The sequence below is a fragment of the Erithacus rubecula genome, assembly GCF_903797595.1.
Source record: "Erithacus rubecula genome assembly, chromosome: 5".
NCBI lineage: Eukaryota > Metazoa > Chordata > Aves > Passeriformes > Muscicapidae > Erithacus > Erithacus rubecula.
The window spans coordinates 62,541,924-62,569,112 of NC_136687.1; the positions used below are offsets into that span (position 1 = coordinate 62,541,924).

General features: G+C 40.7%; 1 protein-coding gene across 3 annotated transcripts; it reads right to left on the bottom strand.

Annotated features, from left to right (window-relative positions):
• On the bottom strand, window positions 1–26,474 carry LARP1B (La ribonucleoprotein 1B). Of its 3 annotated transcripts, none has more exons than XM_079307486.1 (19): window positions 25,928–26,474; window positions 19,228–19,289; window positions 18,463–18,522; window positions 16,506–16,674; window positions 15,000–15,137; window positions 12,351–12,494; window positions 12,077–12,245; window positions 8,282–8,426; window positions 7,894–8,068; window positions 6,922–7,094; window positions 6,381–6,752; window positions 5,423–5,543; window positions 4,700–4,905; window positions 4,202–4,308; window positions 3,567–3,721; window positions 3,088–3,232; window positions 2,514–2,623; window positions 2,169–2,296; window positions 1–1,963 (listed from the first exon to the last, which is right to left on the bottom strand). In XM_079307486.1, the coding sequence occupies exons 1-19, from the start codon at window positions 26,148–26,150 to the stop codon at window positions 1,742–1,744; spliced, it is 3,024 nt and encodes a 1,007-aa protein (XP_079163612.1). In that variant the 5' UTR covers window positions 26,151–26,474; the 3' UTR covers window positions 1–1,741. The 3 variants fall into 3 exon arrangements, with proteins under 3 accessions (XP_079163612.1, XP_079163613.1, XP_079163614.1); XM_079307487.1 differs by having other exon boundaries at window positions 3,567–3,724; XM_079307488.1 differs by lacking the exons at window positions 12,077–12,245; window positions 12,351–12,494; window positions 15,000–15,137; ... (2 more) ...; window positions 19,228–19,289; window positions 25,928–26,474 and adding an exon at window positions 11,071–11,210 and having other exon boundaries at window positions 3,567–3,724.
• Between the last annotated feature and the right edge of the window lie 715 nt (window positions 26,475–27,189).

A 27,189-nucleotide genomic window follows, 5' to 3' on the forward strand; every position in this document is an offset into this window, starting at 1 on the left:
TTAGGGTTTTTTGTTGTTTTTATAAAATTTTTCAAGATATCACAAAATTACACACACTATAAGCTTAATCTGCACATTTTCCAATGAAAAATTGAAATATCTTAAATTTATTACTTGTATATACAATTTCAATCCAAATTTACATTCGCATTATTTTCATGGGTAGCAAAAGGCATGGATCAAACAGGATTGAGATGTGTCACTTCAGCATATTTATAGGATATTTACTTCAAATCTTGGTATGTGTTCATTTCGATTTATTTAGAACAGGCCACTGACAAAAGGCTGGATTTTGTGCTGAAATGGTATAAACTGTGGGGAAAGTCACTGCTAATATCCACTCCTTTCAATGCAAATATCCATCATTTGTTTCAGTGAGATTCACAGGACAATGACTGGAAAATTAACAAATTCATTATAACCTCTGAGAGCTGCTAGTTTAAAGCTCCATCCCTGGCTGTGCAGTCAGTTTAAGGCATCTGTGCTAGAGATCACTTTATAACTTTAAAAGTTACCTGAAGTAATTCTGCAGTTAACTAACAAAAAGCTGGAATTCCTCTCACCTACCCCTGGAAGGGAAGTTATTCACTTGGTTCTTCTTGAGTCTTTAAAAACAAAGTAATGAAGTTAATAAGACATGACAGGTTATAAACATCCCCCTCTTTCAGCTACAAAAGTGGATTTGTATTTGAATAACTTACATTCAGTGAAATTGTCTTTAGACCTGTTTGAAATCATTTAGGCTTAGCGAGCACAATTTAAGCAGAACTTCATTCAGATATTTCAAAACAAAGCAAATAAAAATTAAAATTTACAAGGAATACTTTGTTTCCCTCCAAACTAATTATTACTTGAAATACAGAGAAAAAAATTTCAAAATTATGCCTCTCCTGCTAGACTTCATAATCATAAGAGAATTCAAATGAAGACACCTCTCAAGCCCAGAGTATGAATAGCTGGCTATTTTAACAACCTGCACAAACTAGATATGAATGTTAATTTAAGACACTATGAAATCAAAAGCTCAATTTTCCCCTGTAGTTTTCTGTTGCTTGAGTTATTAAAGAGCCAGCACTGAAGGAAATATCTGCAAAACTATCCCAGTTATGTCCACTCAAACTCCATACTTAATAAAATACTAACTATGGAGACCCTGAAAAAAAATAGAAACTATAGCTTTAAATAGAATCCAGAAATGCAGTTTTCATATACACCTGCATGTTCTCAAGTGTGCTTTTGCAGAAAAACATATTTTTTGATAGCCTTGAAAGCAAACCAGTCACATAGATCCTTCCTTTCCATTTAATAATCTACATATAATGTAATCTCTTTTTTTTGCTTTGGTAAAATACAAATAATGGGGAAATATGGGTAAGGAAAGCACAGTAAATAACATGGGTATATATCATACCTTTTTTTAAGAAATCTGAGCTGAAATGTAAGGCATCCCTCGAAGTATTTTTTGCATATGCAAGGAATGCAGTTCTTTGTAAACAAAAGCTTGAGGAAAGCAATACTGAAGCCAAAGAATCTTCCCTAGCATCCTTCCAATGATCCCATAACCAAGAGCAACTCTCCTAGGGCAAGTGTTTTGGAACTATATCCTGTGAAAAAGAGAATCCCATCCTTTGTCTTTCCATTCATTTTTCATCACGTAGCAGAGATTGCCTCGCCTTGAAGATCTCCAGATTAGGGGAGTGATGCCAAAGTTGATTGTCGAGGGCACGAGCTCATCCCAAGTCTATTTTTCTGGTACATCACTTTCTATAGATTTGGTGGCAGCATTGCTATTGCCCGCCGAGGCTTGCATGGAATTCCCCCAGGAAACGCTGCCCAGGGCCTGGGACTGACAGGCAGCAGCAGGTTTGCTGCTGGAAAGTGTTTTAGAAGAGTTGGGCTGATGTCTGCGATCACCTGAATCCTCACCTGGTCTCCTCCTGCCAGATTCTTCACCAAGAGGAGGCTGAAAATAAACATGGGCAAGCTGTTGGGTGTTTTCCTGTAAAGGCAGGTATTTTTGTCTCTCCACAGATTTGTAGGACTGAAAAGATTATGCTCTTAGAATTTATGAGGCTGCCTTTTCATGAAATCAAGTAGTGCTCTCAGATTACCTTGCAGTGAAAATATTAGTACACCAAATATTATTTAAAACAGGCATTAAAACTTACATCCACCCTGAAGTCCTCCAGTCTCTTAAATTTACTCAGGTATTCTTGCAGTTTGGGGTCAACGGCTGGAGTCTTGTGCTGAGAGTATTTTAGGTAAGCCCAAAATTTTTCCAGTCCATACAGCTGACCTAGTAACAGAAAAAGATAATTTTACTGCTTTACAAAGGTCAAATTTAATTATAAACTTAATGGTTCACTGGTAACTATATTTTTAAGAGAACTGAAGATAAAAAAAATATAAATAATATCTGTTCTTGGTTAGTTAACAAGTCAGTGCCAAGGAATTGGAATTATCTTTAACTAATGTTACCACAGTGTGAGCAGTGGCAGGCCTGTGATAATTACCAGCTTCATAGTCCCTCTTTGTTTCTTGCTGGAAATCCTCAAATATTTCTTTCCTGAATTTTTTTTCCAGGCCATAGCTGTAAAATCTGAACAAGCATTCCAAGCCGTACCTGGAACAGAACAGAGGTACAAAAAATCCACCTTGTTTCTTTGGCTCAGAGAAATAGAGGTGGGGGAACTGGGTGGAAGGAAGGGAATTATATCCAAGAACTGAAGGGCAGTAACAATTTCCTTTGTGGTCATTTTTTGTAAGGCAAGAACCAGTTTGAACAAGTAAAAGGAGGTTAAAAACATCTTCACTGACAGAAGGAAGAATCTGAGGAGTGTTAGTACAGAACTGACTTGGTCAACAAGTTACAGGATTCTGTAGAATTTAGAACTATCACAGGTCAGGAAATGCTGCATAGTCAGCTATTCATCTGCAAAGCCCAATTATATACTGATTTTTGCTATTAAAATACTTATACACAATTTACTATTTTAAAAAGTCAAAGGCAGGACTAAAAATGTTCACAGCAGATGTATGAAAACTTCACAGTCATTAAAGGGAATGGTAAGGCTCAGGAAAAAATACCTGTAGTGTTCTTTTGCATCATCTAGAGCAAGCTGTTTGAATTCTTCATACATTTTCTTGTTGAAGTGGTCTCTCAGAAAAAAAGACCAGAAACGAAAAAGTGTGTTCATTTCTTGGGACTGGCCAATTCCCAACCGTTTCCTCTCTGGGAAAAAATAAAAATAAAAAAATAAAAAAAAATAAAATAAAAAGGGAAGAACAAAACCACTATTTTTATTTTTTGCCAGAATATTTTGAAGTGTCTTGCCTTTAGTAAAAAACACACCAGATCTTCTTGTAACTTGAGTTCAAATTTGAGGGTGATTTTTTTTGTTGGGGAATGTAAAGTTAAATGGAAAGCAGGATTCCTAAGACAGAGGAACCAAATAAATTTTGCTTGCCTTTCCCAAATTAAGGATGAGGAACAATGGGAAGAAAACTGGTATCAGACAATACCTGGAAGCTTCTCAAAGTTTGAGGTGGTGCATGGAGCAGCTTACCTGTTAAACACCTCCGCCGGTATTTGTGGTACACCTGCTGAGTAAAGCCATTTTCCTTTAACAGTTCATGAGATGGGTGCTGGAATTTGGGAAGAGAATTTGGAGTACAGCCATAACCTGCCAGTGGAGCTCCTTCTGAAGGTGAGGCATTGGAACTGCTGGAGAAAAAAAAAAAAAAACAAACCAAGATATTTCTGCCCTGTAAACAGAGCTTTTCTGCAGCATCAGTTTTCACCCACTCTGACCTCTGCAAGAGCTGAAGTACAGTCACCTGGGGACTGCTGCAGTGCATCTGGGTTTGGGTGCACCTCATGAAAATCAGATTTTGTGCTAGTATGTCAAAAATAAAACAGTTTTGGACAATGATAATTAAACATTACTGTCTTGCTTGATTTAAAATGACCACTGAAGTGCCTCGAGTAACATTACTGCTGCTGTATCATGGATGAAACAACACTCTGAACACCAATCTGCCTAGCTTGTTTCCAGGCAGCTCTGTATTCCATACTTTTGTCTTTCTTGATCATTCTTTTGTTCCTTCCATTGTATTTATAAATTGCCTTTTACAGCCTGCTTCTCCATTAGTGGTGAGAACTACCTGCAAAGAAATTTTGAATAACAGTAACAGCATTTACCTCACAGAGGAAGTTCTTGGCCTGTGGTCTCTGGAATCCATCACCCAACCAACATGGCATTCCAAGGGAGGATTTGTACTGTGGCGTGTTTTTCTTTTTCTTGGGGTCTAAGAAAGTAAATGAAGGATTTATTTCCCTAATTTCACTTCACTCATTCTCTCTCTTTTAAAAGAGAGATCTAAAAGTTTTCTATTCTGTTATCTAACAAGTTATAAAGTCTCAAGACCACAGTTTCATAACTTGAAGATTAGTCTTGTATAACTAATCAAAAATCTTAGGCACTACACTTCTTTTAGTAAGGACTTTCCAGGAAGAAGACTCAAAAAGCATTTAATAGAAATAAAAAAACGAGTATGGCAAATAATTTGGAGTTAAGCAATAGCAGTAGAGGCATTTAATTTTTACCTTTTAATTCTTGTTAATCCCTATGCACAAACATGAGCTTTACAGGCTTTTGCTGTTTTAGTTTTCCTTTTTTTGATATGTTTTTCCATTTACCTTTACATCAAAGGATCGTGCTTCTTTAACAACAGGGTAGAATCTGGGTGTTTTGTTGGGATCCTGGAGCCTTGGGGTGCGAGGTGTTCGTGGGATGAAGCCAGGGTGGAAACGGGGGGAATCTGGGACTGCTGTTGGCAGTGATCGAGCCATTCCTGCTATTGGAGGAACTTCAGTACTCAGGAAATGACAGGCCAGCTCCTCTGCTAAATATGGAGGCAGGAAGGAGAGAGGGAGGTGGTTTTAGTGAGCTGCTTTAGAGATGCTATTAGCATGTAACCCAGTAAATGTTAATAGTACCACTGTATCAGAAATAGCACAAGAGATAAGATTTGGATGTTGTGACTGCTCAGTAATGGTATGATACAAGTAGTAAATTCTTCTAATCTCATTTCCTTCCATCCTTGTATCCCATAAAAAAATCTATAAAATGTTTCACAGCTTTGGTTTAACTTTACACATTGTAAATTACAAGTCGCACAAAGAGCACCTGGTGCTGGTGGAGAGTGACAACAAAGCAGAACAAGTGCCAGCTTCTTGTCACTCAACTGAAACCACACTACCCATGAACAGTTGACAACTTGAAAAATTAGCAAAGAAAAAGCCCCCTCAGACTGCTGACTGAACCAAAATTAAAATACTGCACAGGCAGAACGAGTCAAAACACCCACAGAGTTGTTCTTTATTACAGAGATTCTAAAAAACAAATACTTTTATACTTACCTTTCTGTAACCCTGCAGGTCTTGGAGGAACTTGTTGGGTTGGATCAGCAGTTTTTGGTGCAAGACCAACAAATTCGTCCGTATTAATGAGGTTTAGCTTCTTAAAGTTCTCAATCTCTTGCTGAATTAGAAAAAGCAAATTGTAAATGCAAAGCAGGGTAATAGATACCATCCTCAGAGACAGATGCATTTCATGAAGAGAAAATAAGCCAGAACTGACACACTAGTACTCACACACCTGTCTCAGGTGGGACATGTGCATACTGTGCATGAAAATCTTGTCAAATCATTGTCAAGCCCATAACAACAAAAAAGGAAATGTTCTCTCTTGCACTTTGCTATTTCTCACTGTCCTCTTCGTGTTTGCTGGTTTTCTTGGTCCATTCTAATCCATATTCTAAATTCTACCTTTATTCCCAAGAACCATTCCCACCTTTGTCATCTTGCTTTTGTATGGACATGTTCCATTTGTCCATGAAGCTTCTTCCACCTCTTGGTGCACAGATGAAGCAAGCCCCTTTCCCTCACCACTCTGTGTTTAGGTAATTTCATTCTAACTATTGTTCTAACAAACCACAAGGCAAACAGAAGCTTAATATAAAACTGCTTTAAAATTACTGTATTACTTCCCTTTCATCATCTCATCTTTGACACATACCCCCTTCCCCTCTGGGTAGGAGTTTGCAGCTGTTATGAAACAAACTACTCATAGAACAGAAAGCATTGGAAAAGTTGAACCATCTCCAAAATGTTACAAAAAATATTCATTCAGTGGTTTTGGTCAAGTCTGTGGCATTAAAAACTGGGGTTTGCTTTCAACTGTAAAGACAATTCAGCAGACCTGCAAATTATGGTCACTTTCCTGTGGCATTTTAGAACTTCATGGCATAAGACTGGAACTAATTTGGAAACTGTTTGGACAGGCATGGTTTTCAAGTCAAAAATTAAAGTGAATTACCTTCATCATGGCATCATTTTCACTCTGATCCATCCACAAATCCTGCTCATAGTAGTACAGGCCATCATTAATGACTTTAGCAAGTTCTGATGTAATTTTTGCACGGCACACACGGTTGCCAGCACGGTCTCCACAAGGATGTTTTTTCACATATGGTGGTGTCTGTGTTACAATTAAAATCTTGTTTACATCCTGATCATCAATTTCATAATCAGAATCACTATCTGACCAATCAGTAAATTTATTCTTCCGACACTGATTTTGTTCCATCTCTTCATCAAACAAAAATTCAAGTTCTTCCTGTTCTTGTTCCTCCAGAGGTGGGGGTGGCTGATGTTGATCTGGTGCTTGATCAGGTACAGGAACAGTCTCCTAAGTTGAAAAAGGTCTTATATTTGAATTGGATAATGATTTTCCAAACTTTATTGCATTCTCAAGCATCACATATATTAAGATATTTAAACCTCAGTTTACAGTGTAACCTCAAAAGTTGGTTTTGCTTTTGTTTATTTAAACATTACATAAAAGTTTTTGATTTTACCTTTAGCTTGACAGTGGATGCACGATGCCTCTTCTTCACTTCTATCCAAGGTTCAGAGTCCAAATCAGGCAAACTTGCTGACAGTCCTTTACACATTGTCTGAAAATTACTTGATTCAGCATTTTCCTTTGGACTCAGTGGGCTTCCCACTCTTGGAGAACTTGGTGCAGACTCTAGCAGTAGAAAACAGTAGTTCAGTTCCTTTTGTGGATTGCTTTGCTTCTATTTTGCTTGTTTTCTCAATGGTTTCACTGGTCTTTCTTTTAACCACAGCTACCATTTTTCTACCTCTCTAGATAAACATAATGCTGATCAAAGATATATTCATTTTTAACAGACAGCTTTTCACAGTTCACTCAACCTTTCAGAATAAAATCAATTCTAAGAATGGAAAGTTTCTTCACAATCTCTGAGACATGTTGAGGATGAAAAAAAGAGCAGCATCATTAGGATTGTGTTCTTTCTGTGTCATTCTCTAGCTCTGTGGATGGGTGCCTAACTCCATCTTCATTCTTCCCATTTAATTTCAGCCAACATTTTTGGAAAAGATTCCCTTGCCAAGGGTTGTCAGCAAACAAATGCATCTCCCTATTAAAAATGTGAATGAGCTTCCCATCCAAAACAAGGATGCCCCAAATAAAGAGCAAACTTTCAGCTGCCACAAAAATGAAGCAGATTTTAGGACTAGTTAAGGATTTTAAGACTAGTTTAAGATTACTATTACTAATTCCACAGTACTGTAATCCACCATTCTACATTCTGGAGAGTGGTCACAGCCACAACACACAAGAGATCTTTTTATCTACTTCACATCAGCCACATGACTTGGCAAGTGCAAGGCTGGCAGGCAAAGCAGCTGAATAAACCATTACCAAAAGTACAACTTCTATTATGAAATCAGTATCAGGAGGCAAATTTCCTAAGCTAGACAGACAGCCCTAAACTTATGTTTCTGTAAAATAAATCCTTTACCAGTATGTGAGCCAAAAGTTTGGCCGGGTATGAATTCTGGACAATTGATGAGCTGAGAAAAGTCAGTTGGAGGCAGGTTGCATGGAGGAGGACCTGGAATTGGCCATTTTTCTGGATCAACTCTTTTTCTTAGTTTCTGATCCACAGTTTCAACTTCTGTACTGTCCTTAAGTGCCTGTGTGACAAGCATATTATAACATTAAAAACTATCAGGAAAAAAAAAAAATAAACAAACCAACCCCAAAACACCAACGTGGCCACTTACAGCCTCTTTATAGAATCCTTGTTATTGCAAACAGAATTTTTTCTCAACTTCATAGCTCTGAAGCTATGAAAGCACAGAAATAACCAAGTAACTTTTCAGATCCATCCTTCTGAATGATTTTACCTCCAAAATGAGTGCAGCATTTGTAGTCAGAGCTTGCATCCGACGGAAACTGGCGATCAGTGACACAGGTAAAAATCCTTGTTGGTCCATCTTCCTCCTCAGAAAGAAGTCTCTCTCCAAATTTTCTGTGCTGAAATAATACTCACTGCAGAAGGAAACATACAAACCTGAGCTTATTCTACAGTTAAAGAAAATCCTAAAGCAGCAGCCTAGATTCCTTGTTAAAGTCTTCCATTAAAAAAACAGAATATTTTGACATGAACAAAACCATTCTTCAGCAGAAGACCCAGAGAGCAGCAAGCATGCTTGACAGGTTGACAGACTTATGACTCAGTACAACACACAGGGGTAAAAAACAAAGCCTTGTTACATTTGCACAACCAAAAACTACACTCCAGTTTTCCTTCACCCACCCCCCTCCCTCATTACTTACACAAACAGAAGGGAACAACATTGTCTTGGCCTCCACAGAGATGAAGGACAAGCACTGCTTACAGTCAGAGCATAAGTTATATCCCATACAGTTCATCCTGAACTGCATCTTTTATTGTCCCAGTTTCCAGTGTATTGGAAGGCTGAAGTATCCTATCTGAGTGCTGAGGCACAGATATATACCCTGAAGCATCAAGTATGCTCGTGGGAAGATGAGAAAACAAAACCAGTAATGTTGTATTTGGCATGAAACTGTACCAAAAATGCACAGCAGTTCATGGAGGAAAACAGTCTTAAAGAATAGATGATGTTGAAGGACAAGGACATTTAAGGAATCTGGTAATACCACAGAGATGAGGGACAAACAGCAGAAAGACAAATTTTCAACAATGAAGCTGCTCTAGGAAACAATTCGGGTGTCAAGATGTTTGGTGAAGACAAAAAGTAAGGAATTCAAATCATGATCTGTCACAAGAACAAGGGAATGAGGAAAAAAAAAAAGTCCTATGAAAAAGAATTGAAAACCCCCTCGATATACATGACAACTGAACCTAAGCCTTTCATAGAGCTTACACATCATGCCATGATTTTGCACAGTAGATCCAAGGAATACTAATTCCTCATCACATTCAGAAAAACACAGGTAGGGAAAGACTTAATAGAAAGTAGTTAAAATTCTATGACAAAAATTAGAGGTAGCACAAAAAGAAAATGAGAGGGTATTAAAATGCTGAGGAAAAAAGCTGTACATGCAAATGTAAATAAAGATCATTCTACTTTCAACAAAGAATAAAACAAGTCTGTCCACTGAAGCTAGGATCGAGGCCAAAGTCTCCAAGAGTACTCTGGTGCCATCACTGACCCAAGCAGCACCTTGATATAATTTCTTTCTCTAATTTTTTGTAGCTAAAGAAATTTGAAGCAAAAGCTGGCTCTATGAAACACATGGAATCACACACAGAATATTCTGAGCTGGAAGGGACACACAAGGATCCTTGAGTCCAACTCCCAAGGGAATGGCGCATGGAGGGATCAACCCTATCAGCACCATGCTCTGATCAACACAGAATGGATTTAAAGTATCAATGCTGGACAAGACAGGACAAATGGAAACACTGCTATTAAATCAAAGCAAACAGAGAAGAGAACAAGGCTTTTGGAGAATTAAGCTCTTACTCAGAGCCAAGTATGATCAGTGAAGCAACTGGGCACAAAGAGATAGTTTCTTGCAAGAATATCCTGTCTACTCTTCTGAGCTGCTACATTCCTTTTCCCCTCCCAGTCTAGAAGATAAGCAAGCACAAATGCCATATACCAACATTTTACTAGTGTTACCTTTACAATCATACAGTAAAGGTAAAATCCTGTAACGATTCGCCTAGTTAAAAATTCCACAAGCAGAAATGGACAATGACTGAACTTGACTCAAACTGCCTCACTTGATGTCCATCACTCTAGAAAAAGGAATGTGAAAGACCATTAATGATAAATGAAGACAATGTACAAGTTTGCTCCAAGTAGAGGGACAAACCTAAATACACACACCTCCTGCAGCTTTTCTCCTTTTCTTCACAGTCCCTTCCCTTATTCTTGAATTGATTTATTTTCTAAAGCAAGTGGGCTTTCTAAATGTTGCAGAATGAGGAGCTGCTGAGTACTGAAACTTTCCAGGCTGACAACTTCAGCCTGTGGTTAAAAACATAGAAGATATTTTTGTATGCAGTACAAATATTACTATCTTGTACATCAACCTGCTTCTTGGGACAAGCATAAACTGCTTGATAACAATGTTTCTTCCTGTAATTACACATCAATTCTGTTGGACAGCGTCTAAGGTTTTTCTCTATTAAGCAAGTAAACTTTTAAAATATATTCATCACTAGGATTCAATCTCACTTCTTAAATATATCCTGATTTATCTTGGATTCCAATAGGAACACTGAGACCACAATTTTGTGTACCTTTATTCTGTATATACTTCTTTCTTTGGCAGTGTCATTTTAATATTTTATAGCTAAATTATGAATAGCAGACAAAGCCAATAATAAATAAACACCTTTTTTTTTTTTTTTTTTTTTTTTTTTTTTGGTCTAGGGAGAATAAAACTAGTGAAGTTCTGTTCTAAATCTGCTCAGGAATCTCCCTCTCATGGAAAGCAAACTCCATAACCAAATGCCTTAGGAGCTCACACCAGGCAAGCAACCAATGGCTGTGGTTATCCAGCCATGCCAAATCTTCTACCAACACCTGCCAACCTCTCGGTGCCACAAGGGAATACAAATATACCCAGAAGTCAGATGTGACCAGTGCTGTAACTGACATTTTTCTCAGCAGAGGGGGACATTGTCATGTCCTACCTTAGGAGGTCTGGATTCTACACTGCATGCCCAGAAATCTGGCCAACAGTGGAGTGGCTGTGCTCCTCCCCCACTTGTCTGAGGACAGTGAAGGCCGATTATCCTGACATGGGGGTACATGTCCACTGTCAGGTCTCATAGGGGCCTGGCAGCAAGAGCAAAAAAAGACTGCAATAGAAGTTTTGAAGTTGATAGCCACATGTCAGATACTTTCTGCCCTTTAAAGAGGCTTTTCTCTTCCTTTTTGCGTCAACTGTAACAAAAGAAGCGAGAATAAAATAAGCAAGTTGCTGTACGGAACACGAGGGCAATCAAAAACCACCACAGGGCATCGCAGAGAAATGCAAGTACAGAGGATGAAATATCTGCCAGTGGTGGAAACTGTCTCTTTAAAATGAACTAGTGCTTTCCAGGCCCTTTTTGACTTGTCTCCTGGTGATAATCAGTCTTCCAGATGGTTCCTCATTGCCTAATGGTATACACGAGAAAGTAAACATTTCAGATTATTGAAAAATCAAGTATCATTGCAAAACTACTCTCTCAGTTACATGTTTCAAGTGAAACACACTGAAAACATCAAACTAACAAGACTTTTCAAAGTGAAATTGAGAGCAAATAGGGGAAACATCACCCAAGAAGAGCTTTACAGGCAAACAGACCAACAGTACTCAAAAGCACAAGCTCAGAGACATCCATATCTCAATTACATGACAACATAGAGGGCTGTGTACCATAAATAAAGCAGTTGTACAAGTTAGAGCCAGACTACAGCACAAAATGCAGAAACAGTTTCCTTAAAACTCCTCCCCATTACTCAAGTTTTTCCACCCCACCAGTGAATAAATTTGAGCTGACACTAATAATGGTCAAAGTTAACTCAAAAAGTTAAGCTGAAATGCCTTAATCTCCAACTTGACATGGATAATAAGGATTCAACACTTTGAAATTAGTTATTTTGTCTTAACTAGACCTCTGAAAGTATTTATACATTAAGCAATCTACTTACATTTGATGTTTTATATATTCCTTGAGAAGTGCTTCGTCCACAGAATACATCTGCACTCCTGTTCCATCACCATAGTAATAAATCACACCAGGGTTAAGTTCAGGCTGAAACACTTGGTCAATTCCTTCACCATACAGTTCTTGATAACCAACTGAATAGTCAAAGTTCACTTCAACATAAAAGAGAACATAAAATAACATTAGCAAATGAAAACAACATTATAACCAGCTTTAATTTTTTTTTTTTTTTGCCAAGTTTCCATTTCTTTGCATACTGCTGGGGTTTCCTCTGCCTCGTCCTCTTCCTCTGCTTCTCCCCCTTCCTCTGCCTCGGGAGAACCCTCGGACGCCGCTGCCCTCACTCCTCACGCTGCACACCTCGTCATGGTCATCTCTCTTCTCTCTATCACGACGCCAACCTTGAAGAGAAAAAGAGCCACAAAATCACAATGAAACCTCCTGGTGCCTCAAAGTCCCTTATGCCACCAGAGTTGTCAGCCTGAGCCCGGGCAATCCACAGCCTCAGCCATGCTGAGGTGGTCAGAGCTGAAGCTGAAGGAGAGGAACAAGAGAGCTCTGCCAGAGGGTGAGTCAGGCAGGAGGGGTCAGCAGCAAGGAGGTAATCCATGGGCTGGCAATCAATCCCAAATCCTTCTGAAGCAACTGGACACCCTAGTGCCAGCTCAGAGGTCACAGAACCTATGATCAGCCTGGGGCAGGAAGGAATGATCATGACAGGTCAGTGTCCTCCTCTGGAGAACTCCCACCGCTACTGGAGTGAGATGGGACTCACAGAACTACAGAATGGCTTGGGTTGGAAGGACTCTTAAAGACCAGTCTGGTTCCAACCCCGCTACCATGGGCAGGTTGTTCAGAGCTTCATTCAACCTGCCCTTGAACACTTCAGGGATGGGGCAGCCACAGCTTTTCTGGGTAACCTGTGCCAGGGCCTCACCACCCTAATAGTCTTTTTTCTTTCTTAATATCTAATCTAATTGCTTTCATTTTAAAACCATTCCCCCTAGTCCTGTCATTCCACATCCTTTTAAATAGTCTCTCTCCACCTTGCAGGCTCCCTTCAGGTACTGAAGGCCAAAATTATGGTCACCCCAAAGCCTTTGCTTTTTTCAGGCTGAACAAACTCAGTTCTCCTAGCCTTTCCTCACAGGAGATGTGCTCCCTCCCTCTGATCATCCTCCTCTGTACTGGCTCCAGCAGGTCCATGTGCTCCCTGTGCTGGGAGCCCAGAGCTGATGCAGTGCTCCAGGTGGGCTCTCACCAGAGCAGAGCACAGGGGCAGAATCCCCTCCCTGCCCTGCTGCCCACTGGATGAGCCCAGAACACGTTTGGCTCTCTGGGCTGTGGTGCCCATGGCTGGGTCATGTCCAGCCTCTCCTCTCCTTTACCAGCACCCCAAATCCTTCTGGGCAGGGCTGCTCTCCATCTGCTCATCCCCAGCCTGGATTGATGCCAGGGATTGCCCTCATCCAGAGGCACCTTCAGCAATTGGACTTGTTAAACCTCACGAGATTCCCATGGGCCAATTCTCAAACTTGTCCAGGTTCCTCTGAGTGGCATCCTGTCCTTCAGGCATGTTAACTGCAGTACTCAGCTTGGGATCATCTGCAAATATGCTGAGGGTGCACTGATCCCTTTGCCCAGTTCTTGATGACAGGATCCCACAGCAGTGGCTCTCTGGAATCTCCCTTTTGTCCCTGGCAGCAGCTGCCAACCACTCCCCTGACTCTGCCCATCGAACAGCAACTGTCCAAACCAGATCCCAGGGGCCTTGGCTTCATCCACTCCAAAATTTAGGGAGAGGTGTAATTCCCACTTCAGTCATGAGAGGAATTGTGTGAGAAAGGGTTTCACTTTCTTTCGCTTTTCCTAATACTCGCAGAGACTTCCATGCTCAGCCAGTCACCTTTGCTGAAAGTTTCTCTGAGTTGTAATTGGGAAGTCTTTCAAATGCCAGGGAGACTTTGCCACAGAAATGTCTGGGGATACAGACCCTACTGGATCAAATTGAGAGCTGCTACATTTAACAAAGGACTGACTAAAGATGTGTATTAAAAATTGTATTAAAAATCTTGTTTTAGCAAGGATTTTTAGTCAATCCTACAACTACACATGTATGTCATACACCCAAGTCCTGTCAAATAAGACTCTGAATTTACAGACAATAAAATCTGTATGGGTATGGTTTTCAGGCATTTGACTATCCTAAGAAAAAACTAATGAAAGAAGTGATAACTGTTAAAAATTCTCCCCCCAGCTATATCCATTCCTTAGACATCCAGATCAAACTCTTACATCCACGTTCCTAAAATGACTTCATAAATTCCATGTCAGCAGCATCCAGTTCTTATTATAATAAGCAAACATTCAAACTATGGATATATATTGCAATTTTAAAACTTAAACCAACAAACTTTCACTTAGCCTAGAATTTCTGCCCCCTAACCAGCTGTGTTCACAACACCTGAGGATCAGAAGCAGGACCAGTTGTGGTGTTAGTACAGCTTTTTGCATAGCTGTACTGAGAAATAGGTCAGGGAGCTGAGGGAATCAGTCCAGCTCGGAGGAAAAAACAACATCAGTAGAACTGCCAAAGCAGAGTTCAAAGTGTAGCTCCACAAGCAGCTGCTCTGCTAGCAACAAACTGTGGGAATAGCAGCAGAGCAGGACTGAGACAGAGACAACTTCTGAGGCTGTTTCCAAACTTTCAGCATTGTAAAATTGTGGGATTAGATGGTGTAGGACTACATGAAGAGGAATGCATATGCTGCTGGTCACTGGCAAATATCAACACCAGGTTGTACCTACTACAAGTAGAGCTAAGTTTCGACATAAACTGCCAGCTCAAGTGATATTACACTTGATTTGCTACCAACAGCAAGACCCAGAGAGTGAAAACTACTTACTTCTTGCCTCATTCCTCCTGTTGTTATGAGGTATTAACTTGTTTGTTTCCAGCATGAATCTGGAGCTCGTTCGAGCTCTGTCTTGATTGTCTGACCTCACATCGTCCAAGTGAAGTGGCACCCATTTCTGCTTGTTACCTTGAAAAGTTAATGTATTACTCTTAATTATACTAATACTTGAGGTTTCAGCTCCTGAAAAGACTCTATAGAATTTTCCTTGTAAAACTAACAAGTTAATTTCAAATTTTAAAAAGCAGAAGCTTAACATTGAAATTTTAAGATACTACAATGATTAAATGATAAATGCAGTAAACAAGAATTTCTGAGACTGAAATGCAACCTCACCTGAGCTATAAGAAATAAAGGCAAACATTTTATTTAATGGCTTTTTAGATGCTCCATGATCAACTATTTACAGTTATATCAGTGTTAAATACAGACAGTAATTTCCTTGCTATAAAATTCCATCATTTGCATATGAAACTTTGAGGGTAAAAAACAGCATATAAAATTATCCACCACAATAAAGATTTCAATCACAAATCATACAAATTTTCCTGAGATTTTAGCTGTGGGTACTGTACTTTCACCTCAAAATATTCAAAGTTCATTCACATGCATCAAAAATTACTAGCAAAGCTTTATTTTGTTTTATTTGCAGGCTGGCCTAAAGTATCCACTAATAATTTATTTAACTAGAATAGTGATTGATATTGTGGGGTGCATTCTTTTGTGGCTAAGAAATATAAGCAAGCACATAAGATGTCTTCTCTGCACTAGGCAGGGGAAGAAAAACACGTGGGATGCTTTGCTTTAGATTTCCACTTAGACTGAAAAAATTAAAAGCAGTAAAGGTTTCTTTAATATATATGTGTATATAGGAAGATTCATAAATCTGAACAGCAAAGGTTTTCAGGATCTGGAAAAACACCAGCAGGGATGCAAGACAAAAAAGAAGCTGATATTGAAACTATTTCTGCTGCTTCTGCAGCCTATTCCAACCTCCTGAGCAAATGAGCTACAGGTTTGCTTCTCATTTTTAGTGTAAAAGACTGGATCAAAAAGAAACAGATAACCTGGTTTAGTTTTCAAATGATCACTGCAATGTGCAAGCTAATAGTAGAGCATGAAAACTGAAGTGCTGGTGCATGTGCAATAACACACATACACATACATATTTTAAATTGAATTAACACAGTGTTACCTATGGAGGGAAACAAAAATATCAGAGATAGTAAGGGCTTGTGCAGCCATGACAAAATCTTCCAGAAATCATCAGAGCTCCAAGGACCACCAATAGGGCATGAGCTGCTTTTCCCCCAGATTGAACAGAACACTCCAAACCCTGGGGGAGGCAGCCTGGCTGAGGCTTCCATGCAGGCAGCAATAGATTCTGTATTCACCAGCAAAGGCAAATCATGAGAAGTTTTACTGAGTCACTCAATTGGAATTGATGCAGCTGTATCAACAGTGACTTACTGCATTATACACAGTGCCTAAACTCACCTTTTTTCCTTTGGTTATTAGTTTGAGCTTCATCTTCACTAGTGTTATCTCCTGGACCATCTGGCTTTGCCTCAGGATTGTCCTTGATTCCATTATTGCTTTTTTGATCAGATTTCTCCTCCTTTTCTCTTCTATTTGTTGTCTTCTTACTATGACTTACAGTCTTACACTGTAAGAGACACAGGTAATTATTTCTGGCAGTACAGCTGCTGATAGCAGGAGATGCACATTTCCTTTAGCTATTAAAATTCCTTTTTTATTACCTGCTCTCAGCCTCTTCAGCAGGGTGAACTTTAAGAATTGTCTTGTTTTATAAAGTCTCTTATTCAGATAGTTTTATTTTCTGCTAACATGGCAAGAGCATAAAAGGAGTTTTTAGACTGAGAAAGTTTTGGGGTTTTTTTAACAGATATAAAATGGCAGTGTGCATAACAATCATGACTTCAGACATGAAAATTACTTTGTAGGAGAAAAGAAATAGTCTCACTAGTATCTACTGTTCAGACTTATTATCTTTAAAAAGCTGGGTTCACAGAATACTGGGAGGGAGGGAGGGGATTCTGCCCCTCTGCCCCTCTCTGATGAGACCCCACTTGCAATGCTGCCTCCAGCTCTGGAGCCCCCAGGATGAAAATATGGACCTGCTGGAGGCCAAGGATGATGAGAGAGCTGAAGCTCCTCTCCAATGTAGACAATGAAGCTGAGAGCTGGGATTGCTCAGCTAGGAGAGATTGTTCGGCTTCAGGGAGACCTTATCATGGCCTTTCAATGCTTAAAGGGGGATTATGAAAGCAGGACAAACTGTTTAGCAGAGCCTGTAGCAATAGGACAAAGGGGAATGGCTTTGAAATAAAAGAATTTCAGACAAGGTATAGGAAGAAATTTGTAAAGATGAGAGTGGTGAAACAGTGACACAGGTTGGATGTCCCTGGGACTTCCTGGGAAACATTAAAGGCTGGATGAAGCTCACTTGATCAAGTGGAAGATGTCCCTTCCACTTGGTTTGGGGGGGGCTGGATGTGAAGACCTTTAAAGGACCCTTCCAACCCAAATAATTTTATTATCAGATACAACTTTTACCTGCAAAATGAGAAGTTTTGCAGACATTTCTGCTAAAGAGAAAGAATTTTCCTATGTTGTGGAGACAGTTTTGAACCTTCTGGCACACATACAGTAGATACTGCAGTACTGTGCTGTAATTAATTTGAACACAAAGCCTTCCCCGAGACAAATAAACTAAGTTTAAATACAAACTGAATGTGATTTTGTTTTACAAACACTACATGAAATAGGACACTTTCAGTTATAAAATGCATGTTGTTGAACCCAAATTTTGTGGTTTCCCTGACCAAGAACACTGTAAAAGCACCACATGGATGCTGCTGCAGAGCTACAGCACAGTGAAATGGCTCCCTACCATTTGCAATCATCTGTGCTCTCTTCTTGCTTTAAATAGCATCAGAGAGGTCTAAAATACATTATGCACTTACCACTTGAGATAAAGAGAAAGGAAGATAATTTGACAGAATAGATGTCAACTTAAAACCCAGAAGGGGAGAAATATATCAGAGGAAAAAGATAACTAAGAGTAACTAAACTGTGCTCAGCAATGAGCACAAAACACTCTGAGCCACAAGAGAGAGCAGCATGTTCACAGCTCCAAATGCTTTCTCATCTCTGCACAAACAGATGAAAACAGCAGAAAATGTAAATGAAACTTTTTAAACAGTGGAGCTAAAAAATAAGGCACTACTTACTGTACATGTCTGTGGCACACTACTAACAAATTCCAGTGCCAGTGGAGACAGTTAAGCACACACCAGTATCCTGAATTATTGACAAAACTTTATTGAGACCCTACAAAATCCTACAAACCACATTCTGGGGGGAACAGTATAACAGATAAGAGAACATGGTTTAAAAAAAAATAATCCTGAGGATTTCACAGGACACTTACTTCATTGTTTGCTATTTCGCTTGGGGTCGGCCAGCTTGCAATATCACCCAAATCATCAGCCTGCAAAGGTGACAAACAGTTTATATTCCTTCCTTGATTTAGCCCTTCTTAACCCAGGAAAGATGGGTTAGCCAGACTACCCCCTGGAGAAGCAGAGCTGTTAAAAGTAGCAATATTTTTACAAAAAAAAGAAGAAATGCAATAGAAAAAACACACAACTTGAGTTCTCTGCTCACATCAAACAATTGTGAGATTAAATGTTGTGATTTAATGGTATCCACTGCTTAAAGCTTGTAGCTTTTTGGAAACCTTGACAGCTATTAACCAACCTAAAAAGGGGTAGCTGTACAACATTTTAGGAACTTAATGTTTCAATAAAAGGACTTGGAGTTTCCTGTTGTCATAAAGGTAAACGTATGCACATAAAGGACACTCATCACATAGGATGCAAACAGGATTTCCAAAACCAATCTAGCATCACTTGTTCTCAAGTGACGCTGTTTTTTTGCAGCCTCTTTACATTTTTATGTAATCCTACTGATTTTTTAAACAAAAATGTTTCTCTTTATCCCTCGTGCATACACTAATTTAGCAACTCTAATTTTAATTTCCTTTATATATATATATATTTGTCTCTGTGTTCAAAATTGTCTCTTACCAAGACATAACGTAACACTTCCAGTTGGAGCTCCAAAACACCTATCTTTTGATTACAGCAATATCAGCTATTCATCACACTGAATATTTACAGGCAAAAATACAAACCTTGCTGCTTTTTCTTGACCTGGGTTTTCCTGCTTTTATCACTTTAGTGGAATTTTGTAGCTCTGAAAAGGAAGAAAAACATTTTCAGATGAAGAATTAGGCTGCACTTTAAATGAGTAAGGCAGGTGTGTGTTAACAACTCTGCAATGCTCTATCATACAAAGTGTTTCTGAGGGCTTGATATCAAAGTCTATGAACTTTTTTTTAGTGAATAAAGTACATGATACTGAAAACTCACATTCACAGTAAGTGCAAATCCTCTTGCAAGCCAATTGTACAAGATGCTGCCTTACTCAGTATTTAAGCACTTTTTTTCAACTAAGAAGGTCAAGGCTATGTCAAAATGCTGGTGTTTTAAATCTAATATGTGGCAAAGAAAACCCCTGATACACATTTAATTAGTTCTCCTATTAAAAGCTATACTTATAAGGCAGAATTTATGAAATCCATAATTATGCAAGTAAGGAAAAAAACAAACAAACATAGAAACAATTATATATTCCCAAATTCCTAGTAATTTTCTTTTATAAGTAGTTACTCGGATGCCAAATAGAGTTTAGCCATATAGCTCAAAATCAAGCCAAAGTAAAAAACAAAACAAATAAGGGGAAAGAGGAAAAGAGAAAAATACTACTTAGTTAAAGACTAAACATTATAATAATGATGCCATCTGATCAACTGAGCAAGAGGAAACCATCTCTTAATTGCTTCTCTTAAGCACTGGATCTCCCAGTGAATGTCTTCCCACATAGATGGAAGTCACAACCATTCCTTGAAACTTTTCATTCGATGTTTTATTGCTAGACAAGCTTGTAACACTGAACGTGTGTGAAATCACAAGTGGATTATTTTATACGGGGATAACATCACCTCCTCAGCCCTTATCTCTTTCACATCCAGTGACTAATCTCCCTTATCACAGCTCCACACTGGGAACCCCACCCTTGTGCCCCAGTGACTCTGGAAAGCCTCTCTGTCTGCTTCCTGGAATACACAGCAAACGTTAGAAGCACAAACTAATGCTTACTCCACATTCCTGTATGGATTTTAATATAAATTATAGCCACATAAATTATGAATTTCATGTATATGCTTCATAAAACTTGGGCATATCATCAGACATGAATCCAGTGAATCCTCACCACCATTTGCCAGCAGCTTTTTGCCTCTCCTGCAGATCTGCTTTTTAAAACAAAGACAAAGCACACATCTCAATTAACTTCAGACTGAGAGCTTTAAGATACACACAGTGACCATGTAACCCTAATTTTCACTTGCCACTCAGTAGTAAACTAATTGCCCTTTTACAAAACAAGACAAACAACTGCAGGGGCGGAGCAGCAAACAAATTTGCAATTCTCTCCAACAGAACTGCCAATTACCCGTGCAGGTAAACCGAGTGGCTGTAAACACAGTCTCTGTCCAATTACCTGACTGAAGCCCTTTTTCCATCTCACAGCACTTTTACTTAAATTGCTGCTGAAGGACAGCTCTGCCAGAACTCCTGCTCTGTGTGTCAGCAGGGCGTAGCAGGCACTCAGAAGTGCTCTTGCTGCACCGTCTTAGTCATGGGATATAATTTATTCTAGGCGGCAGGAGAGGCTATCTGAATTGAGCAGAATGAGACCCAACTCGTTTTAAGGAATCTCTCTTATCTGAATGGAGTAATCCAAGACTTGGAAGATGCATTTGCAAGCTAAACACAAAGGAAGTATTAGGCAACGCACTGCCTGGCAGATGATGCCCTTTTAGAACTCAAAGGGCTTGAGATCTCATCTCACTCTGTACTTCCCTACCTGAAGTACAGGTAGGGAAACACCTCCACAAAGTTCCTTGTCCTCCCAAAAGAGCCATGCTCAAAACCAAATTTAACAGGTCCTTCCTGGCCAGCTTTCTGGAGCTTATCACGTGGGAGCTGGGCTTCAGTGTGAAGCATGAAAGGGAAGATAAAGGGGAAGGAAAAACAAGGAGGGTGGGAGAGTAAAAGTAAAAAACTAACATGAGATCACTGAAAGGTTTTACCCGGGTCATACCTGTTCTGCTGTCATGAATAGGCCCAGAGACACTATTGAGGCAAAACACATGTTCAGCTAAAAGCCCTCTGCTTAACATCACTCTGGGGTTTGGTTTTAACATCCCATAACAGCATTGGGTACCCCAAAATGCATCTTTAATTTCAACAGAACTCAACAAGGCCTTCCAAATAAACTACTTCACTTTTAATTCTACCACAACTGCATTAAAATGGTTAGTTTTGTGATATGCTACCAGGAACCTGTTCATTAGTGGCATGCTGTGTCAATAACAGAATTCACAGTTCTTCAATGATCTTACATGCTGAGTTTCAGAGTTCTGAGGGTGTAGGAGAAATAAATAAAGTATGAACTTAAGCTGCCTCAAAAGGATGAGGCAGTTTAATTGCCAATGATCATCTTTCAACAACATCATGTGCAGCATGTCCAGATAAATGGAACAACTGGTCTGAAAAATGAAAGATGAATTTTGGAACCACGAGTTCTGCACAAAATCCTCTGGGACAACAGCAACAGAGAAGGAAAAGCAGACTGGATGGCTGAGGAGCAAAGTCTGTAGGTAAGATCTCTCACCAAAATAGCCCTGATCACAATCACAATAGGATCACAAGACAATAGGATCACAAGGAATAGGACTTCAGAAAGGACAGTTTGAAGCTCTGCAAATAATCAGCAAGTACATTTTTCTGCTGGAAAGGGAGGGATGATATTGCCAATTTCTTCTGGAAGCAAAGTCCATTAATATAGGTGGGATGCATTTTAATTTTTGATACAAAAACTGTTTATGCTGTGAGGCTTTCTAGACAATATCCAGGTTTTATTTTTACTTGGACACTTTTTACTTGTTCCTTTTTGTAAATGAACAGCATCACATAAATACCAGAAGTATTCCAGGGAGCAGGTAAAATCACTCAGCTCTTCAAAACTTAATTGGAGCCTATGTGTTTAACTTGTACAATATTTTCCTTTCAATGCTCAGTTTGAAACTTGACAGTATATTTCATTTTTAAGCAAGGTAAGCTATACTTAAATCTATTGTTTTAACAGATTAAGTATTGCAAATGTAACAAAAAATATCCCTTGGAGAATATCATTAATTTAAATCCAGAGCAAAGATTTAAAGTAAAAATTCTACAAAGCAATTTTAAAAAATCCTAATTACTATCTTAAATTGGGGGTGGGGGGGAATCCACAATATATTATATGATTCACCATGATGCAATTTCTTTTCCTTATATTTAATTTTTCTGTTCATTTTTGTCTTAGCTTCTCCATAGAAAATTGCAATCTGTGACTCAATTTCTACTGAAGTTTTCACAGTTAAATGTAGCACAGAGAGGTGGGTTTCAGTTTCATAACAGGTCTCCAGTTTAGAAACAAAAAACCCCATACAAAAAACAACTACACAAAATTACATATGCTGTTAGGTACAACTAAAATACAGGCAGAAGCTTTGTAAAGATAATATTTTTAATCCCTTTAGGGTTGGGGAAATTGTTGTTGCTGAAACTTCTGCTAATGCTTTGAATATTTTTTAGACACTGCTATTAAAACACTCCATAAATTCATAAGAACTAATGAGAACACCTGCCTTAATACCTGCAAAAAACCTGATTATCAGATAATTTATGAATTTACTCATTTAAGGTTTGCTATTTCTAGCAACACAATGTATCTTCACTAAACTGTACCTTTACAACCTGTTTTGCTATCAGACACAAGCAATTTGATTTATACAGTAGCACTACAGTGAAATGGTTCTGCTACCAAAATAGCAAACACATGACATGTATTCTTTGATGCCCAGAAATAACACAATAAGCACAAAATAACATAATTAAGTGTGCACTCATTTTAATTAACTACATCATTCAAGCACACGCTAGTAGGCAAACCCACTTCAACCACTTTTGCAGCAGAAGTATTTTGCATCACTGAATATTTTAATGAATTTCATGAAGGATTTTTGAATAATCATCTAATAAATTATTAGAGACGTGCATTAGCTACACAAATCACAGGAAGACTTGAGAACTTGTCATTCAGATTCCCTTCTTGCAACCTCCCAAAAAGGGCAGTGCCAAAAGCGTCATCGGATGAAGAGGTGGGAGAACTTTTGAAATAAAATTATTTTAACCATTTGATCCTGGGCAAATTTTTTATGTGAAGGATGGGAAACTCACAGTTTGGACCTAAAGAAGTGAGGACTTGCTGCAGTACATTGGCTTGGCACTACAAGGGGAGGAAGGCACATCACAGAAGCACCTTTCATCACTTGGCAGCCTCTCTTAAAGCCTACTCTCTCCCACTACAAGCACCAGGATCAGAATCATGGAATCACTGAGGTTGGAAAAGACCTCCAAGAACAAGTCTTTCCCCACAAGTTAAAAGCAGATGAAGATGTAAAAGTAGCTTCTGAAGTAATTCTGAAGTTATTCTGCTTAAAAGGAAAGTCTAATGAAGTGCTTGGTTAGAAACACTGAGCTGAGGTAACAAACACACCATGAAAAGTTCAGATATGTTTGCATTGGGTGTTTAGTTTACTGTAAAGATTAAAACCTACAAAGGTATCTGAGAAAAAAATATAATCAGTTGTAGTAACAATGCTTGGACCGAATTCTTCTGCCAAAATTTTACATTTTCCTGGTAGTATCAGGTGACATTAACTGTTTGTTTCAGTACCAAGAGCGAAGTTTGCCTCTATCACAAACCAATCCTATGATAAATTGAAAGCCCAAAGATGACAGGCTGGAGCCAATTTTCTTAAGTCTGTAACTATCACTGAACATACCATAGGTGCACGTCTCAGGAAACTTAACAAATTATGCCAGGATCAACAAGTCTAACAGGATCCAGTCACTGCTTTGATGTGAGATCCTTTTTACATTTTATTATCCTCTTTACGGATAGTTCTACATTCCATCCCAGTAGCATTTCTGCTCATCCACTTATTATTTCACATGACTAATTTCCATACTACAACATTCATAAGGGCCTAGTGTGACAGATTTTGTTTTGCCAACGTGCAATTAGTTTCTTCAAAATACATCCCTTGTTGCGGGTGGAGGCACATGGCAATTTCTTCCTTCAAACAGCCAGGAAGGATCAGCTGCTTTGCCTTTTACAAGGTTAAGAATGGTGGCTTCCTCACGGTGCTTCTGGTGGTGGCCAAACCAAAACACACACCCTGATGTGTGTTCTTCACTAGTGCCACTGCCAGCAACACCAACTCCCTTATTTGCTCAGTTATACACCTGGCCACTGAAAATTATGTTCTAGTACAACTCCTCAGTTTAATTATTAATTCCATTAATGGCAAGCACAACTTCTTGCAGGAGAAAAGCAATAGAAGGTTCTCCAAAATCATGAAATGAAGCAGACAATGCATAGAGTGTATGAACGCACTGCTTCCTGCCTCCTCCTTCCTTCAACAACTATTTACATGCTTTATCTTTGCTAGAAAAGCAAACTTTACAGAGGTGAAGCACACAAGGTGCTAACACAACAAAAGTAGTTTCTCCACTGCTTCTGATGCAGCACTGTTGTTATTTCTTCCACATCAAGGCAGATGAGTGACAAGTCCCCTTCAATGCATGAAGCAGACCACAAGCTACTGCCCAGCCAGATGGATTTTGGAAGCTCGGCACAAACAGGTACTTAGGAGCGCGTCAGTACACATAAACAAAACAGTCTAGATAATAAAGATGGGTACACATGTTGCCAAAAGTTCTGCTCTACAGCCAAGTAGAGATTTTGTGGTCTGGAATGCGGTGTCCGTTTGTATGACCTGTATACTTGGAACTGTAAATTATATATTTCTCTTTGTCAAGGAAGTACATGTTTAATTCAAGGATAAAAGCGACTGTGAGATCACAAAAAAAGGTTTGTCAGGTGCCCTCGGGAGCAACTACTGAGATTGAAATTCTCGGGAAGCACTGGTTGAAGTATTTATTTTGAGGTCAGCAGTTTACTTGCAGCCAAGAACAATACTCCAAGAAGCTACAAACTTCTAGGAACTCTTTGCTAGCCTAAGCATAAAGCCTGGCAATTTCAAGTTAGGTCCTTGACGACCAGCTTTGTACAGCCATATGCCCGCACAGGCAGCTTTATCTTACTCGTAGTGATTTAAGGCCAGGAAATTATCCCGTGCCACTCTCCCTATGTAAACACACCAAATCCCAACAGCGAGCGAACTGTCTGCTTTTTTCAGTGCTTAGAGCTTCTGCAGCCCCGTTCTGGAAGCCAAACTCAAGTAACGGGTAGTTCCGAGGGCCTTGCTACACAATTAGCCGAAAAACAGCTGTGGCAAAGCGGCATTTCTAAAGGAGGCTAAACGAGACGAGTGGGCGAGCAGCCCTCTCTGCGAGCGCCAGGGGCCGGCCGGAGGTCACCGGGATGGCCACTGCAAGCCCCGGGAGCTGCAGCCAGCCCGGCGCTGCTGTCCCCGGCCGCGTCCCCCGCCCCGAGCGCTCCCTCCTGTGCCCATGTATGTCAAGCCCAGCGCGCCCGGCCCGGCACCCGCCGCGCCGCGCCGCGCACGGGCCCGGCTCCGCGGCCGCCGACAAACACGCGCTTTTCCTTCCCAAAAAACAACCCGGCCAAAAAAACCAAAACCAAAACCACCCCGATGCCAGCGAGGCGCCGCGCACACGCTCCCGGCCCCGCACCTGGCTCCTGCGGTCCGAGCCGCCCGTCCGGCCCCGCGGGCGGGGAAGGGCTGTCCCGCCGGGCTCTGCGCCGCGTCCACGCGTTCTCCTTGGGCGCCGGGGCTTCCCTGCTCCGGCCGCCCTCCTCCGCCACCTCCTCGCCGCGGGGCGAGCCGGGCTCGGGCTGCCGGGGCTCCTGGGCCGCCCCCCAGCCCCGCCGCTCCGACACCTGCGCCGCGGACATGCCCGGCCGTGCGCCCGCCGGAGGGGCCGCAGCCGGGGCGGCCGAGGCGAGGAGCCCGCGGCGGGGGAAGGGGAACCCGCCTCCTCTCCTGGCCGCCCCGCCCCGCAGCCGCTGCCAGCGCCCCCCGGCCGGGCCGAGCGCCGCCGGCTCCTTGCTGCCCTGCGGCCGCTCGCAGCCGCTGGGGGCGACGCGCGGAGCGAGGGACAGCGACAGCGAGCGCGACCCGCCGGGGCCACCGCCGCCTGCGGAGGGACGGGCGGCGCTCCGGGCGCGCTGCCTCGGCCCCGCCCGCGCGGGGGAGGGACCCGGGGCTCTCCCGTGCGCCGTGACCTCACGCGGCCGGCAGGCTTTCCAGGCCCTTTCGGACATTTCGGCTCTGCAGGCCTCGCCCGCACCTGCACGGCCATACGGGGAGCGGGAGCATGTGCGCGTCTCCTGCGTGCGGAGGGCGCTCCCCGGGGCACGGCCTCGGGAACAAGTTCGGCAGGCGCCTGAGAACATACTTGAGGTGCCAGCAGCCAGGGAATCCCGTGTCATTTAAGCATTCCAGCAGACAGGTACCTCTGCCACCACACCATCTCTCCTCTGCCCCTCTACTTTCTGCCAAAAATCCCCCAGAAAATCATCTCACTGTACCACGTGCACTCATTCCACACTCACTGGTTATACCCACTCTCCTGCCACTCTATTATCCCACAAGCACTATGGACAGGATGAGGAAAGCCACCACAGCACGACATTAATCACTCCTTTCCTTCTTTGCCAAATCCTAGTGCCCCAAGAATTCTCATTGATTGCACCTTAAGACACCTGCTCCCCTCCCATTTCTTTCATTCATCTCTCAGCCGTGTATAACTCCCTTTCTTACAAAAGGACTTCCAAAAAACGACACCAACATTTTGTTAATTAACCAAGCAAATTCCCAAATAGGCTGCTATATTGCTAGTCAAGTATTTTTTAAGTAGTGTCACAAATAAACAAATTTCCTGGATTTTGCAGGAGCAAAACACGTTCTGCTGGGGTAAATGTTGTTCTCCAC

Bases quoted from the DNA above. Each gene is read 5' to 3' on its own strand.
- LARP1B (XM_079307487.1), bottom strand. From the start codon at position 26,150: ATGTCCGCGGCGCAGGTGTCGGAGCGGCGGGGCTGGGGGGCGGCCCAG. The intron at 8,427-12,076 runs GTAAGTAGATTG...TTCCTTCTGCAG, and splicing joins GAATATATAAAACATCAAAT to TGAGTATTATTTCAGCACAG. The intron at 7,095-7,893 runs GTAAAGGATTTA...TTCTACTGCTAG, and splicing joins AACTTTTGGCTCACATACTG to AGTCTGCACCAAGTTCTCCA.